This window comes from Drosophila albomicans, chromosome 2R, assembly GCF_009650485.2.
Source record: "Drosophila albomicans strain 15112-1751.03 chromosome 2R, ASM965048v2, whole genome shotgun sequence".
Classification (NCBI taxonomy): domain Eukaryota; kingdom Metazoa; phylum Arthropoda; class Insecta; order Diptera; family Drosophilidae; genus Drosophila; species Drosophila albomicans.
Genome location: NC_047631.2, coordinates 19,313,171 through 19,329,700, shown reverse-complemented (window position 1 = coordinate 19,329,700; position 16,530 = coordinate 19,313,171). Strand labels below are relative to the sequence as shown.

Sequence of the window (16,530 nt, the reverse complement as noted above, 5' to 3'; positions counted from 1 at the left end):
CATTAATTACGAGGGCAGTCCAATGAGTAAGCAACCAGCAATCAAATCGAATAAGTGCGACTCAATGATTCATTAATTTCCACATTTAACCGCAAGCGTATTTTTTGGTTTTTATTGATGAGCATTTAAAATGCATTCTACCGACAGCTTTTGAAATTCATCATAATTTGCAATTACTTGAAGAATTTTAGCATGCACATAAACAAAGTTTTAGAGCAACCCTCGTCGTCATATATAATATTTATTATTTGCTCGCATTTTTTGCAGTTAAAGGGTCGTAAATGTCATGCATTTTTATGTTGCACAATATACAACAGACGCTGATATTAAATATGTACATATGTTTATGTGTATAGCATACATTAATACACACTCGATTCAGATAATATATGTTTATAAACATTATATATAGCACAGGCGTGTGGACTAAGCCTTATTTTTAGTGCTTCCGGCAGACAATTCGTGCGTTATGATTATGATATGCATATTGCTATTTTTAATCATACAAAACGAACAAAATGTAAATTGTCATTTAAATCAAGCCAACGGGCACTCTCGTCGACCATCTATCTACTAAAAGCGACCGACAACAGCAACAGCAACAACAGCAACAGCAACAGCAACAAATGAAATAATAAACCAAGCAACAGGCCAACAATCACACTAAAATTTCACGGTCAAAAACGATAGAGGCGGAAGAAATTGCCAAAGCTTGAGCTACCAGCAAATGTTGTTGTTGTTGTCGCTGTTACTATTGTTGTTGTTGTTGTTGCTACTGTTACTGCTGTTGCTGCTGGTGTTGATGTAATTTTTGTTGCCTTTTTTTCATCCACCTGCAATCAAGCCAAGGTGTTGCCAGCTTTCCTATTACATTTGCATTAGATTTGCATAAGTTGACGATTGACCCGCTTGAAGTGCAGCTTGCATAGAGTAAACTGGTTGTAGAAAGTTGTCCATTTTTCTGTTTTATGTTTTGTGTTTTTTTGATTTTTGATTTTATTTTTGCAATTTATTAATTTTGCAAGTAACCGGCCAAGAACAACGACAATCACGTGCTGCACGTAGGCCAGCAACAACAAATTTTGCGCTCAAAAGGCTCTCACACTCGCACTCAAGTAACTCCCCAACAACAACAACAACAACAGCAGCAGCTGGCAAAAAAAAAACTCACTCGAAACGCAACAAACAAAGCACAAGCGACGGCCACGTCGACGTCGACAGCGACGGCGCACGCTTGCCATGCTTTATATAAAATCAACTGAGCATTTCTGTTGGAATTCATTAAACGTTTTACCGCACAGCTCGACGTAGACACGACGACGAGTCCGGAGTCCGAGTCCAGGCTACCAACAACAACAACTACTACTTTAACAACAACAACAGCGCAGAGTCGTGTAAGCCCAAATTGTTGACAACAGCTGAAAAGAGTTCCCAGCTTCCAGCTCAGAGCTCATTGTTTAACGCGTTTTGAAGTTTGGCTTTTAGTTTCGTTTGACTCGCGTTCACGCGTTGACAACAACTGCAGCTCAATAACGAATCAAATAAATTACAAATAAACACCAAGCAATAATAAACTACAACTAAAAACCAAAAAAAAAAACCGAATTGTGTTCGTGTATTGTTTAATATGAAAGAAAGAGAATGAAAGATCCACAAACAAACAAAAAATTAACAGTGCAGTGCCTAAATAAATCATTCAAAGCGAATTAATATTTGAAATATTTGTTAACTAATTGCAGCTCAGCCAGCAACAACAACAATAACAAAAATACATCAGCTATAAAAAACCCAACTCAATCAACATGAAATTCGTAAGTACTTGCAATTAAAGAAAACACAAACACAAATACAACGTACGAAAAATTGCACTTTTTGTTATTATTTTATAATTTTGCGTATGCGCAATTTCGCGCAAGTTTGTTGCCTAAGTCTTTTGTTTTTATTTTGGCGTAACGATTTGCAAGTGAAGCGAAGCCAATGCCAAGCGTTAATATTTCCCATAACTTTGCCATGCACACAAATTGAGTCAACTCACACAAGATATTGTGCTATGCAGAACACTTTTTGTATTTGTTTTTGCTTTGTTATATTTTTGTATTGAGCACTCGAATTTATGGCCAAGTTTCTCGGTTTATTTGCCTGTTGCCAGTTGTCGTGTGTGTCAATTTTTGCAGCAAGCATTTTGTCGGCATTAAAGAGTTGACAAAGCAGCCGCAAGCATAGATGTCGCGTATATACAAAATAAACATATCTATTCACATATCTCTCTCTGTGTGTTTGTAACTGACTATTAAGCTGTTTCAGTGGCAGACAATGGGCTTTTTTTGGCTGGGGCGTTGGGCGTGTCACAGCAGCCATCCAGGCCATAAATTTGTCTACCATGATTATGCACTCAAACACGCAGTTTTCCAACAGCTTCCGTCACACACACGTAATTCACTTTGGCCTACAATTACACGCTAAACGCGCAGGCTACGCAAAAAAAAAAAAAACAGCACGCTAAAACTAAGCAAGAAATATCACAAAAAATATTAAGAAGTTCAAGTTCATGTTGAAGGCCGCGACCATGCCAAAGAAACAAGTAAAAACCGACACTTGTTTACACAGATCGCTATAAACAACAACAACAAAAGTAACAAGAAAAACGCAATGGCAAAAAACTGAAAAAACGTGCTTGGGCATGCGTTTTGTAACTTAATTGAAAAGTGCGATACACACGCGCCAATTGACCAAAGCCAAAGTCAGATTCCGAGAGTCTGAAGCCAGATTTCCAGTCTGGCCGCTGACCAACTTCTTGTCCAATTGCGTGTCTCTGTCTCTCTCTCTCTCTTGGTCAGTGTGTGGCAAGATATGCTGCATGCGTGCACGCTGTGTTGCAGCCATAAATTAAAAAAGAAATAAAGTGAAAAAAAAACGAAGGCAAAAGGCAGCGACTGCAGTTCAAACTCAATTCATTAGAGGCAAAGTTATGCAACAGCAACAGCGACGACGTTAACGGTAACTGCAACTGCAACTGCAACTGAAACTGTCGGCAACTGGCAATTGTCGTTTCATCCCAGTTGCAGTTGCTGTTTAAGCTAAAGTCACAGTCCCAAGGCACCCTGGGAACCGCAATCAGCCAACGACTGGCAAATCGCTCTCGATTAGCGATTGAGGCCCAAAATGCGTGCTGTGTCTGGCACAGCGGAAAAAAGATTTATTAATTGCTCGACAATCGCTTTAATTCATTTGGTTAATCGCTGCCAACGCCATCAGCGTTGCCATCGCCATCGCCATCAACTTGTCCTCGTCGTCATGTTGTTGCATTTTACACGCTTTGCGTGTAGAAATTCAAATTAATTGCCATCACAATTTTTGCAGCGTTGCGCTTGGCTTCGTTTGACTTCTCAGTTTTCGGTTTCGGTTTCAGTATGCCAATGAAGATGCCGCTTGCTCAAATGTTGCAATTGCTGCACACATGTCTAGGCCACAACAAAAAAAAAAAAGAGACAAAGTTTATTCCCCGTGATTCCCAACTGTGGGTGCAATGTCCATGTCCAGTTTTCGTATCAATCGCAAATCGCATTTGGCTATTTTTATTACAATTCGTTTAGTGTGGCGCGATTAGTGCACACAGCTGTCGCAATCAATGCTGGAGCCATGTCTGCGACTGCGTCTGCGACTTCGACTTCGAGCTCAAATCGAATCCAAGTCAGTCAGTTAGTCAGTCAGTCAGTTGCCTGTTGCTGCATGGCAAGTGCCTGGCATACACATGTTCAGCTCCAGTTGAGCTCAGTCTTTGGAGAGCGTCGAGCTGCCCACATGACAACGTTTTTGGCTTGCAAAATAGTTATGTTAGATTTATCGTTTTGCACAGAGACAGACAGAGAGAGACGATTACCATATTTATAAGCTGTATATATGTATATATACTTGTAGTCTACAAATTTGCACGGCAGCAGCAATTTGAACTTGAACTCGTTTGCTTTTGCATTTAATGGGTCAGTCAAATCGCTTAGCAGGAAAAAGGAAAAGCCTCTTTGATTCTCACGCTGTTGTGACGGCAATTTGCACTTCCGAAGCAAAACTAGCTGCGCGGCTAAATTGATCTTTGATATAATTGCTTAAGCAATCAGCAGTCAGCAGTTGACCACGTCTCTAGTTTTTTTTTTTGGCTTGGCTTGGTTTGGCCTGGCATCATTTCCAGCTATTAAACACAATTCAAAGTAATTTCAATCGACGTCAAACCAAGTTGTAGTCTCTGCACCTACGAGCACCAGACAAGAGGAGGGACTCCAGAGTGCGCTTACTCTCTGCTTCCGTGTTGAAAGTCAATGAACAGTTGCTCAATCGACCATTAACCTGGACGAGTATTAGCATCTGTTAGCCTGTAGCCTGACTGCCTGCCTGCCAGCTGCCGTAGGCGTTATAATCATTAACAACAGATAACAATAATCAACGATTTTTTATTTCACAGTTGTTTAATGTTTGACTTTTTATTTTCGCTTAAACTTGAGCGCACTTCAATTGTTTCACAACATTCACTTTTGGCAAATTGTCCACATCAAATTTGTAATGCCTGCTCGACCGAAATGACAAACCATTTGCTTAAATAAGATTAATTAACACTCCATCCAGCTGTACAGACCTTATTTTCCATTTCCATTTTTCCAGCCTCTCGACTTCAGTGTGACTCATTTTTTGGGGTGCATTTCAGTCAGGAATACGTAATTGAAAGTTCACTTGTTGTTTGTGTTTATTTAATTTGTTTTTCCTGCTTTGCGACTCGTAGAATAATAATAATAAATAATAATAATAAAATCAAATAGCATTTATTTTTAGTGCACATTTGAGCCAATCAAAATCTAAACGCCAATAAATGCCAGCATAAAAATGCAAAAATCTGATTGAAAAACCACTAAGAAAAGAGAGCAAAGCAGAGTGCACAACTAGCAGATACCCTAGACATCGAAAGGTATTCATTTGACAGCTGAACAGACTCCTCTTTGCCAACGCTTGTCACAGGGTATGTGAAGTCGTTGCTAACAAGCCAATGTAGTTGTCTTTGTTGTCCGGTTGTTGTTGTGCTTATTTTGTTTAGGTTTTGCGAGTGCGAGTGCGACTTCAACGGGCTGTGGCACGCTCACATGTTGCTGCACTTAATCATTGTTGCTGTGGGTGGGTGGGTTTTGTTTTGCTTGTTGTTGTTATTGTTTATTTCGCATGCGACGCCGTTGCCCAACAATCGAGGCAACTTGCATAGGCCTGAGAGCAACATACAACAAACAACAAACACAAGCAGCAGGCAGCAGGCAGCAAGCGCCGCCCAATTACGAAATCATATCTAAGGTCATTTGTTCAACTAATTTGTTATGGCTTCGATAAGAGAGGGGCGGGGAGGGGGTGGCAGGGGTAACATACATGCATGAGGAATGACAGCAATTTTAATACAAACCGTATTTTTTGTTAGTGTATTTATTTACGCTCGATTCAACGAGTCAAACAAATTAACTCACATTAACATGCTGCACGGCTTTTTGAGTGCGGTGCGGATTCCTTGCGGCAATCAAGAAAAATTAACCAACTGCTGCGCTTAATTTATTTAATTAGTTTAAACGATTACTTTCAAATCGCCTGTCACGTTCGACAATCACACACAGAAAATCTGAAAAGCGAAGTTGTTCCAAAGTATGCGTGGAATTTGGCGATGCAAATGCGAAATGTGAACACAGCTTTTGGCTGACGACATGTGTTGCATGCCACACAGTGTCGTTGCCCAGAGGACTTTTGCGTTTGGTTGCCAAACTGTTATTTCCTCCATCAGCTAAGTATTATTACTTGCTCGATGGCTTAATCAAAACTCTCAGAGAGATATAAAGAGAACTTGCTACGTTGATGTGTGGCAACAGACGGAAAGTCTGGCTTAGAGGCAACAACAACAGGAACAACTGCAACAGCAATACCAACAATAACAAGCATGCATTAATTAAAAGCATTTTCACAAGTTGGCGAGACTTTAAAAGTCTAGACAAGAAGTCGCAGCCTCAGTTTCAGTTTCTTGTTGGCAACTGTTCGCCTTGTTTGCATATATTTTTGATTATTTAGTTTAAATTCAGTTTCAGTTTTTTTTTTTTTTTTGCTGCTGCTGCTGCTGTTGTTATGCATATTTTCGCCAACAGCAATTAGCATTGTTGTTACAGCAGCTTGTTGTGCATTTTGTTATTGTTAGCAACTTTTTTTTATGTTCAACGTTTTTTCGTTGATGTCGTTTTGTTGATTAATTTGTAGGGTGCTCGTAAACACTTTACACATTGCATATTAAATCAATAGACTGCCTTTGCCTTTGGAGATTAGCTTGAGCGTGCGCTGATTTAACCAAATATTGCGCATACGCCCTGTGTGCCACACATTGCATTTGCCTTTTTGCCAGGCGCGCCCCATTAGGCAATTAATGAAGCAAAAACGAAACGAAACGAAATCAAAAGCAAAAGTAACCACCAATTACTCGATAATATATAAAAGTCATATGTGTGCACAGGTGCGATTGCTTCGTACTTTACAATACAATACTTATAATATGCATAAACCAAGAGAGAAACCCGTTCTATTAAGTGCATTTGCAGCCCTATGATTAGCGGCTGGTCAACGTCGATTGCCTGATAGCTTTAAGACTTTAAATATAAAAAATAAATAAGACATTGCCAGCGGTTAGATTCCACTTCGCCTGCTGCGCGCTTTGCAATGGGAAATCAATAAATTCAGGCGCCTTAGTCGACAGCTTGCACTCAGTTTTTTCGCTTAACCACAAAGCCAATTTGCACAGCATGCTGCAAGACCATTGATGAACGCCGCCACAGCATCCACAGCTGAACTGAACTCGACTGATCTGAACTGTGGTCAAATCTCTTTAACGAGCTGCAAGCACGCTTATCGCTGCATTTGATTGGATGCATTTGCGTTGCCGCTGCTGTTGCCGTTGCCGTTGCGAATTGGGTCAGCGGCACCAATCGCACTCCGAAAATGTGCCACAAAACAATGTGCAGCACTTAACACAAAAAAAAAAAAAAAAAACTGTTGCAATTGTCATAAATTTCATTTTCTTTATGCAATCGCTGCTAATTACACATATTTGCGCTGCATATGAAAAATTGCCAATGAGATTTAACTGAGCCAAGAACTGGCTCGTGGCTGTGACTGTGGCTAACTGTTGGCTCTTAGCTCCCTCGTGGTTCAAGTCAAGTACACCAAACACCACATGTTGGCTTTGTGTGTGTGTGTGACAGACAGAAAGACAGACAGACAGACAGACAGACAGGCTGCTTAATTGTTTTATATACTCACAAACATTGCTCTGGCATTGGCACACATTTCAATTGTGTGTTTAATCGCTTTGACCGTACTCGCGCTTTGACATACTTAAATACATTTATTAAACTACTATATACCATAACATTATTCTCTCTTTGCAGTTAGTCACCATTGCTGCTCTCTGCCTGTGCCTGGCCTTTGCTGCCGGCCAGCAATACTTCCTAGGACAATTCCCCGGTCGCTCACGTTTCGCCTACGATCCTTTGGCGCTGGCGCCCTCCACTCAGGCGGCTCAAGTGCGCGATCCCCGCCAGAACAGAGGTAAATTTTGAGACTACATTTAAGTATACCTGCAACCCATAAGGTAGAAAGGAACTTTGTGCCTGCAGGAAATGTATATAACTGGCAAAAGAAGTCATCTCCGAACCCATAAAGTATTTATATTCTTTAGCAGCGTCAACCAATCCGAGACGATATTGCTGTCAGTCCGTCTGTCCGTATGAAGGATTTAATCTCAAAAGCTATAATAGATATCATGCTTTTTCAACATCACTTGTTATGTTTGATAGCAGATCAAGTTTGTTTCAAATTTCAAATTGACAGAAAGCCAGAGTAACGATTCTTAATACATACAATAATAACTTCAGTATTTGTGATTCCCAATAACTAGATCAAAATTTTACAAGGTATTCATGAAATACATTTGTATTGCCAAAAACGACTACTTCAATGGGATCTCAGTTGCTTTTTATAGACAATCTGGAATGCTTAGTACTCTGTGGTATATTTCAAATGCAGTACAATATCAATATACCAAGTAAATCCTTCGGTATATTTTATATTTGCGATATATTTTCAATATAGGAAAGCGGGTATCTCACAGTCGAGCAAACTCGACTGTAGCTTTTTATACTTACTTATTACACTTACAATAATTGTAACTTTCTTTGGAACATCTTCGTTTGTTCGTTTCTTCATTCACTTGCAGGTCCCGTTGTGTTCCCTCCCTCGCCACCAGACGCAATTGAGGAGTCGAGCGGTGTTGTTGTTGGCGCCTCTGGTTTCGGTTTTGTGCCTCCGCAACAAAGTAATACATTCAGACGCACGGTCTAAAAACTATATAACATAGAACTTAGGCCAATGCCAAGTCATCCAAACACTCACACACACACACACTCACAAATATACACACACACACACTCACACGAAAAGCTTTATTAGTGCAATTGAAGTAGTGTTTAAACATGCAGTTTTTATAGTTGTTGTTTTATAATTGTTTTATAATTTTGTTTCGTACTTATTTTTTTAATTTACCCTCCACACCATGTCCAATTCACAGGCACAATCTTTGGTTAAATGCACACACACAAACACAAACACACACACTAGCAAAAGCACACACACCAGCACACCACACTCCACACACAACACAAGAAATACACACATTAAGCACCCACATAAATAGCAAATAGCAAAAAGCTAAAAAAAAATAAAAAAGCAATGCCATGCTGCACCGGAAACGGAAATGCGCGTCACAGTTAATTGCAATTTGAGCGCTTGCAGCACTCAATCAACCAACAATCAACCTCGATCCCCGATCACCGATCCCCGCAGCCCTAACCACATGTCCTCCTATCCCAACGCACACACCACACAAACACTCAAGCACATGCTAATAATAATACTAGTAATGATAATGATAATAATAAATATACGATATTAGTTGTTTATTAGGTATTATTTAATTTAATTCTATTGTTATCGATATTTGCTGCCAACACAATTCACCTTAATTGCGCTTTTCAATTTTGATTTTATTTTATTTTATTATTTTTATTTGCCAGCATAAACCGTATTTATATGTTCTAAATTCTCACCTTTTTATGATTTTGTAACTCGAATTTATTTTTAAACTAAATTATAAATAAAAACAAATTTACATATAAACAAAGTGCACACACAAAGTATTTATTTTTTTATGTTTACAACTCTTTCGGCAACACTCAACAGAAATGAAGAAAATCAAAAACAATTATTTCGTAGTGTTTTACATTTATGATTTTGTTGGTTTTCACATTCAAACGCACCAATTTTTTAGCTTGATAGTTATTTTTTTTATTTCTTTTTGTTTATTTCTTTTTGGTATGATTATGATTTCTTGTAGCAATTATTGTAAGTGCACACAAAACAAGCGTCTAATTAACAGCGTCAGCTTTGAAGTGCAGCGACACAAATCGAACTGTGACGACGGCCTCGTCCAAAAAACCTCCTCAGCCCTAGCAGTGGGTGGGGGAGGGAGGGGCGAGAGGTAATGTCGCGACGATGGTAAAACCAAAAAACTGTAACGACGTGGGCAACACTCTTCACACAGCTTCACAAGCGAGTGGGCAGCACTAAGACACAACATGGCAGCACTTGAGTAACGATAGATGGAAATGATAGTGAAAACATTGCTCGAATTACGAGCCGAGTGTGCCAAGCGAGGGGAGGGGGGAAGTAAGCGAAAACTTTATTGAAATGATGTAGAGGTCACAGTGTGTTTAAAAAGAAATAACAGATTAAAATCGATGGAGTTTTGAGAAAGTTACGACAACTGAAAGCGAAGGTAGTTGATTCACTAAGATGAATTTAAAAAATATTGGGTGGGAAAAATTAGTTATCAAACAAAAATATTATTGAAGAATGTTTTCTATTTTTAAATGCAATATTTCATAGTAAATTTCGTATCCTTCATACTATCTGTTTATGTTGTGTAAACATTACTTTTAAATGTTAATAAAAAGTGAGGGAAAACTTTAATGAATTCATTTAAGAGTCAAAGCGGGATTAGGAAGATATTTTATATGGAAATTAATTCTATTTTTGAGAAAGTTATGCTCATTAAAAAGCAAAGACTGAAATAAATATTATGTGTAGTAAAATACCTTTCATATTTTTTCAAACATTTTTCCCAAATAATATAGTTTTAATAGATTACATTTTGAGAATTGAAAGCCGTGCATTCAATTAAAATTCCAATAGGCGTAATACTTATAAATTTTATGATTTCATGCCACTTATTTTCGAAAATAAGTTTGTAGCTGAGGAGATAACAAGTAAGAAAGCTACAGTCGAGTGTGCTCGACTGTGAGATACCCGCTACCCATTTTTAATAAAAGCAAAATATTGCGGTATAATTTTCAAAATATACCGAATATACTGCAAAAATACTAAAAATATACCAAGTGGTATATTTGGAATATCGATATAGTACACCATTCAAAATATACCATAGACGGGACAATGTACTAGATTGTCGGCCAAAGCAACTAAGAGCCCTAGTAAGTAGGCGTTTTTGCCCATACAAAAGTATTTCTTTAATAACTTCCACAATTTTTATCTGATCGCAACCAAATTTTCAGGAATCATAAATACTATAGTTATTATTGTATATACCAAAATTCGGAACTCTAGCTTTAAAATTACGCTTGTTATTCGATTTTTCTGATTTGCGGGGGCGGAAGTGGGCGTGGCAAAAATTTGAAACAAACTTGATCTGCGTGCAAACATAACAAATGCTGTCGAAAAAAAATTATAGCTCTACCTCTTATAGTCTCTGAGATCTAGGTGTTCATACGGACAGACGGACAGACGGACAGACACACAGACGGACAGACGGACAGACGGACATGGCTATATCGTCTCGGCTGTTGACGCTGATCAAGAATATATATACTTTATAGGGTCGGAGATGCCTCCTTCTACCTGTTACATACATTTCCTGTCGGCACAAAGTTATAATACCCTTTTACCCTATGGGTAGCGGGTATAAAAATCGAAACACATTTACTACATGAGTTTTGAAACCATTTCTAACTTGCCACAAAGCTCCCAATCACAATTTGTATGCAGCAGCTTGTAATACCTCAACTCGAAAGGTGGAAAAGAGCTAAAAGGCAACAAAAATCTGTAAAAGAGTTTTGAATGAAAAACACAAACAAAAACAAATGTGTTGGCTGCAGGTGCTGCAGCAGCAATCAAGTCAAGCTGCATGGCTTACTGCCTGTCTATAGAGTCAATGAGCGCACACAAACACATTTGCATATGTGCCTCTAAAAGACAGTCAATGATATGCGGGTTTAATGCATTGGAAAATATGTTTGCACAGTTTTTTTTCTCCTTTTTTTCTTGTGGTGGCTGCTTTGCTTTTTGCATATCGCATGAAAAGCAAAAAGAAAAACGAAATGGAGCAAGTTTTGTTTTTGTTTCTTTTTTGTGTGTATTTGAGGCTGAGACATTAACGAGTAGGTTAAGACGCCAGCAGGCCAATTGTCCAGTAGTCCAACAGTCCAACAGTCCAGCAGTGGTAGCCAGAGGACATGCTGGACTCACTTAGTACAACAAAATGTATTGAAAGACAATTTCACAATGAGCCAACGAACGATCGAATGAAGCGAATACAAAGTAACAACAACAAAACGACGCGACGTTAAGTTGAGATAATTTTTACAATTTGACAATTTATGCACGATTGCCGCCGTTTTTTACGGGCAACATGGTCAATACTCGTAGCCAAATGGCCATTGTGTAATTAATTTTGCAAGCCCAAAGTTCTGTGAACAACAACAACAAACAACAATAATAAAAACTTACGCAGCGCCTGCTCTTGGCTGTTTGCTGCCTGTTTCCTGATGAGGACTGCCTGTGGTTAGTTGATTATTCGGTTTAACGCTGTCAGTTTGTGGCTATGCGGCTATGGTCGATGGAAAGCGCAATGCGGCAGTAGATTAATGTTGCAACAGTTAAAGCGGCAGCCACAAGCTGAAACGCGCCACCCACCTTTGAATTTATGGAGAGCAGGCGACAGGCATCGAACGTCGCGTCGAGCATTCTATTTCATAGTGCCAACGCCCCAGCAACAGCAACAACAACAACAACACAAACACCATTAGACAACCACAAGTAGTACAACTACTACAACAACAACAACAGCAAAAAACTGGACGCTTGCCCAAACACTTGACAAGAATGTTGACGACGACGTGATTGACGCCGCGCTTAACCTTCATGCACACACAACTGCGATTACGACTGCGACTGCGATTGCGATTGCGATCGCATTGAACTGGCCAGTTAACGCCCACGCTTGGAATTTCGAGGCAGCACTCTTGGCACTCTTGGCACTCGCTAAGCAATTTCCACTAATCTCTCAAGTGCACCCGCCCAAGCTTAACATTATTAATTGTCCCAAATTCAATTGATACATATTCTCGCTTTTTATTTCGCACCTCTCTTCCATTTCAGCCGTGGCAGCGGTGGCAGCAGCCGCTGGTGGCGTGGATCCAACATATTTCAGCACCACATTTCAAACGCCCGACACATCGTATGCCACATACAATTTCTATACAAGTCCGTATACCAGTACACGATACCGTTACTTCTGAGTGCAATTCGATGCAGTTGCGACGCGAGTCCAGAGTCGAGGAGCTCTTGTTGCGTCGACCAGTTGCGTTGAGAGTCGAGTCATGTGTAAGTAGTCAGTTAATGAGGCGCCTAGGCAAAATAACTAACTCTCTTGTAAATAAATGTGTAAAATATGCAATTTGTTGTTTAACTTTGTATCTGGTTTTTTTTTTTCATTTCGGTTGTGCCCAGTTTGTTGCAGTGTGCAACAATCGCTCAGCTGTTGAGCTGCACCTAACTAAATCAAAAGACTCAGGAAACGAACTTGAAAGGCGCGCAAGCGTTAAGCTAACAAATCAGCTTTCTTATCATTTGCAGCGAGGTGACGCTAAGCTTGTTGTTTGTTGTTGCCAATTGCGTAATTATGTATGTACATACATATAGTGTAGTGCATACAGCAATTGAACCAAAGCGATGCTTATCGATACGCCAACGCCAACACAAACGCCAAGAGCCAAAAACAGTAGCGAACCCGAAGTTGAAGCTGCCAACAAAGTGTGAACTGAATACGCGTCATCGTCATCTGGCTTTTGGCTTTTCGCTTTGAGCTTGGAATGTTTATTTGTTTGTTTCGCTGTTGCGCGAAATCTGTGCAAGCGTTTGCTTTTGCATTTTACAACAGCATGACACGCCGCATAACACACAATTGCATGCACGTTGCCGTTGCCGTCGCCGTTGCCATTGTATGTTAAATTACGTATACGCCTAGTATGGGCCACGCCGGTGCCGGCGGTGTTAATTTCCATTGACACTGGCACACAGCGGCAGACAGACTGTAAATGCAGTTCCAATTTTTATATTTCTTTATTTATTTTTAAGTGTGTGTATGTTGCCAGTTGTCAGAAGTTGCAGAAATATGAAAAAAAAACCCAATCCAAATAAAACAACGCTACAGTTCTCGAACAATTGCACAACAATGCAAAGCAAACTCTGACTTTGCGGATCATTAGCGACGGCAATGGCGGCATGATTCACACCAACCACCAAACCTGCAACCGCACTGTCAAATTGCCCCCAAAAAATATCTGTATATATATATATATATATTGAATGGTCATAAAATGGATGCGGAGTCGGGCGCCAGGGCTTGTCATAATTTGTATTAAGTGCAAGACCGCTGCGCAATCGCAATCAGAATCGAGCATTGGCAATTGCCAATTGCATCTCGCCGTCATCAACGTCGCGTTGATAACCTTGTTGACCACAAGAATTTTTCAATGAAATGACAATTTTGCCGAACTCCAGTTAAATTTATGCCCTGTCGCCGCAGGTAATAAACGAAACCATAACCAAATCCCACGTAGCTACATAACATACACATTTAACATTTTTATATAGCACTTGGATTGGTAGCGACAAACGTAGCATGATTGAGACAAAGCCAGTTCCTCAATATAACCCTATTCCAGACTAAAACTATTACCATACCCAATTTTAATTAGATTTGCTTTGGTGAGCACATGACTCACAAACCTTTCTAAGAGCGTTGATTTTTTAGCTGTCTAGCAAATCCTGTGAATAGATCACGTAGACCAAAAACCGAACTGACCTTCAGTACATTTGCTTTAATTGATCTGTGTTTCAATTCCGGTTCGCCTCTGACTGATTAGCACATACCGATCAGTTTAAAGACCCTCCCGAAATAAGCACCCCATATCGGTCGACAATTAACATAATTTGCATTGACTATCTCTTTTAATTGTTCTCTGCACTGTGTTGGCTACCTTTCTAAACAAGCAGACCACTTGTATTTTGTTGTGTGAATTCAGGTTTTCATTCTTTTGCACTTTAAGTGACACAATCAAAAAGCCGTTACAATACATAATGTATTTAGATACTAAACATATCGATTTATCGAAGTTAGTTGCCTACTAGACAACGAAGTTGGCAGCACCATTGCCCGCTGGGGAAATTTCCTCAAATGTCATCGATCTTGCATTTTTCTGAGAAGTATAATTATTTATAGAAATCTTATTAGTTAGAGGAGCTCTTGAGTGCTAAGCAAAAAAATAAAAGACACTACGGCAAAATTTAACGGAAAACTTCTAAATAAAAAAAACTATTAAAGTGTCAACCGTTTTTATGCGCGCTTTGTAATTTTTTGGCAAGTCTCTGAAAGTGTAACCAGCAGGTGGCACTACTCGAGATTTATGTATTTTGGTATATTCCACACATTTTCGAAATAATACTTATGGTCACACTGCAACAACTACAACAGCTTTAACAAAAAAGCTCTTTCTGCTCTCTTTGCTGCACAATATTTCCTCATATTCGCGGAATATTCTCGACCAAAAACCAACAATAAATAAATAATTTTATTAATAAGAAACATATAAGAAGTAAACATGGAACAGTGCTATAACAGAGGATGTGGCCAACTCTTTGATCCCACCAAGAACGCAGATGGTTAGTGAGTAATTTGATATGATAAACAGAACCTCAACCGTCACCTGCATTTCATTGCTTCCCAGATTCTTGCCGGCATCATCCAGGTGCGCCGTTCTTTCACGATGCGTACAAAGGCTGGTCATGCTGTAGCAAAAAGTCGGTAGACTTTACAGAGTTTCTCAATATTAAGGGATGCACATTGGCCAAACATTCGAATATTAAGCCACCAGAACCGGAAAAGCCAGCCAAAGATAATGATAAAGACGATGAAGTTGTGATTGAAGTGCGCGCTCCCATCAAGGAATCACTGCCCAGGCCCGCCATCGAAACGCAGTTCACTGTAGTGCAACCAACAGTGGCGCCTGCTTTGAAGGAGACAATCGATGCACTAAAACTGGTCGATGTTGTGACGCCTACTAAAACGGCAACGGATGATGGGTGACTAATTCACTTTTTAAATTTGATAATGGTTTTATTGATTCTATATTACTATTTTAGGGTGATTGCTGTTGGCACCAGCTGCAAGAACAACGGCTGCACTTTCTCGTACACCAACAGCAGCAGCGACTTCAGTGAATGCACCTATCATCCTGGCGTACCCATCTTCCACGAGGGCATGAAATTCTGGTCGTGTTGCCAGAAACGCACCTCAGATTTCGCACAATTTATGGCCCAAAAGGGCTGCGTCTATGGCCAGCACAAATGGGCTAAAGATGTAAGTTTTTTAGGCAAATATAATAAATTTAAGTATTGAATCAATCAATCTTTCTCAGGACGAAGACAAGAAGGTGGTACAATGTCGTTACGATTGGCATCAGACGGCCACGAATGTCGTTGTTGCTGTCTATGCCAAAAAATATCATTATGCGCAAAGCATCGTTGAAGTGAATCCCATACGACTACACGTAATGTTACTTTTCCCCGAGCAGGAAAATGCAAAATTCGATATGGATCTGGAATTGCGGGGTGTAAGCGGGAATTCGTTATTATATTAAATTCTTAGTCAATATCTCTCTCACTCTCATTATAGATTATCAATGTGGAGAAGGTTACGGCGCACATGTATGGCACAAAGTTGGAGATAACGTTGCCCAAGATGGAGCCCGGCTCGTGGGCAAAACTGAATTTCCCACGCGAAGCGCTGCCAGCAGTTAAGAAAAGCGATGCCATCCAGAAAGAAACGGCAGTCAATGATGAGAGCGATGATGATTCCGTGGACTTGGATGATATCGAACCGGTGCATAGCCATGGGCTTAAGATATCCGAAATGAGTTTGCAGAATCCTAATGGCCTGGATTGATAACAAACCTAGCATTTATTATTTGCACCACAAGAAACTACTATGAGGATTGTGTTAAATTGTTTTGTGAAATATACACAAGTATGCCTTAGATACGTTTTATTTTTAATATA

General features: G+C 39.7%; 2 protein-coding genes across 3 annotated transcripts; both read left to right on the top strand.

Annotated features, from left to right (window-relative positions):
- The first annotated feature begins 1,273 nt into the window (after positions 1-1,273).
- On the top strand, positions 1,274-12,820 carry LOC117575957 (uncharacterized). 2 transcript variants are annotated; one of them, XM_034260436.2, is made up of 5 exons: positions 1,274-1,394; positions 1,740-1,811; positions 7,449-7,608; positions 8,276-8,374; positions 12,571-12,820. In XM_034260436.2, exons 2-5 carry the CDS (start codon positions 1,803-1,805, stop codon positions 12,708-12,710), a joined length of 408 nt encoding a protein of 135 aa, XP_034116327.1. In that variant the 5' UTR covers positions 1,274-1,394; positions 1,740-1,802; the 3' UTR covers positions 12,711-12,820. The 2 variants fall into 2 exon arrangements, with proteins under 2 accessions (XP_034116327.1, XP_034116328.1); XM_034260437.2 differs by lacking the exon at positions 12,571-12,820 and adding an exon at positions 8,627-8,825 and having other exon boundaries at positions 1,276-1,394.
- Positions 12,821-14,931: 2,111 nt separating this feature from the next.
- Positions 14,932-16,508, top strand: LOC117574187 (cysteine and histidine-rich domain-containing protein morgana). Its single transcript, XM_034257880.2, has 5 exons — positions 14,932-15,135; positions 15,201-15,555; positions 15,616-15,832; positions 15,891-16,085; positions 16,148-16,508. Exons 1-5 carry the CDS (start codon positions 15,075-15,077, stop codon positions 16,415-16,417), a joined length of 1,098 nt encoding a protein of 365 aa, XP_034113771.1. The 5' UTR covers positions 14,932-15,074; the 3' UTR covers positions 16,418-16,508.
- The last annotated feature ends 22 nt before the right edge of the window (positions 16,509-16,530 follow it).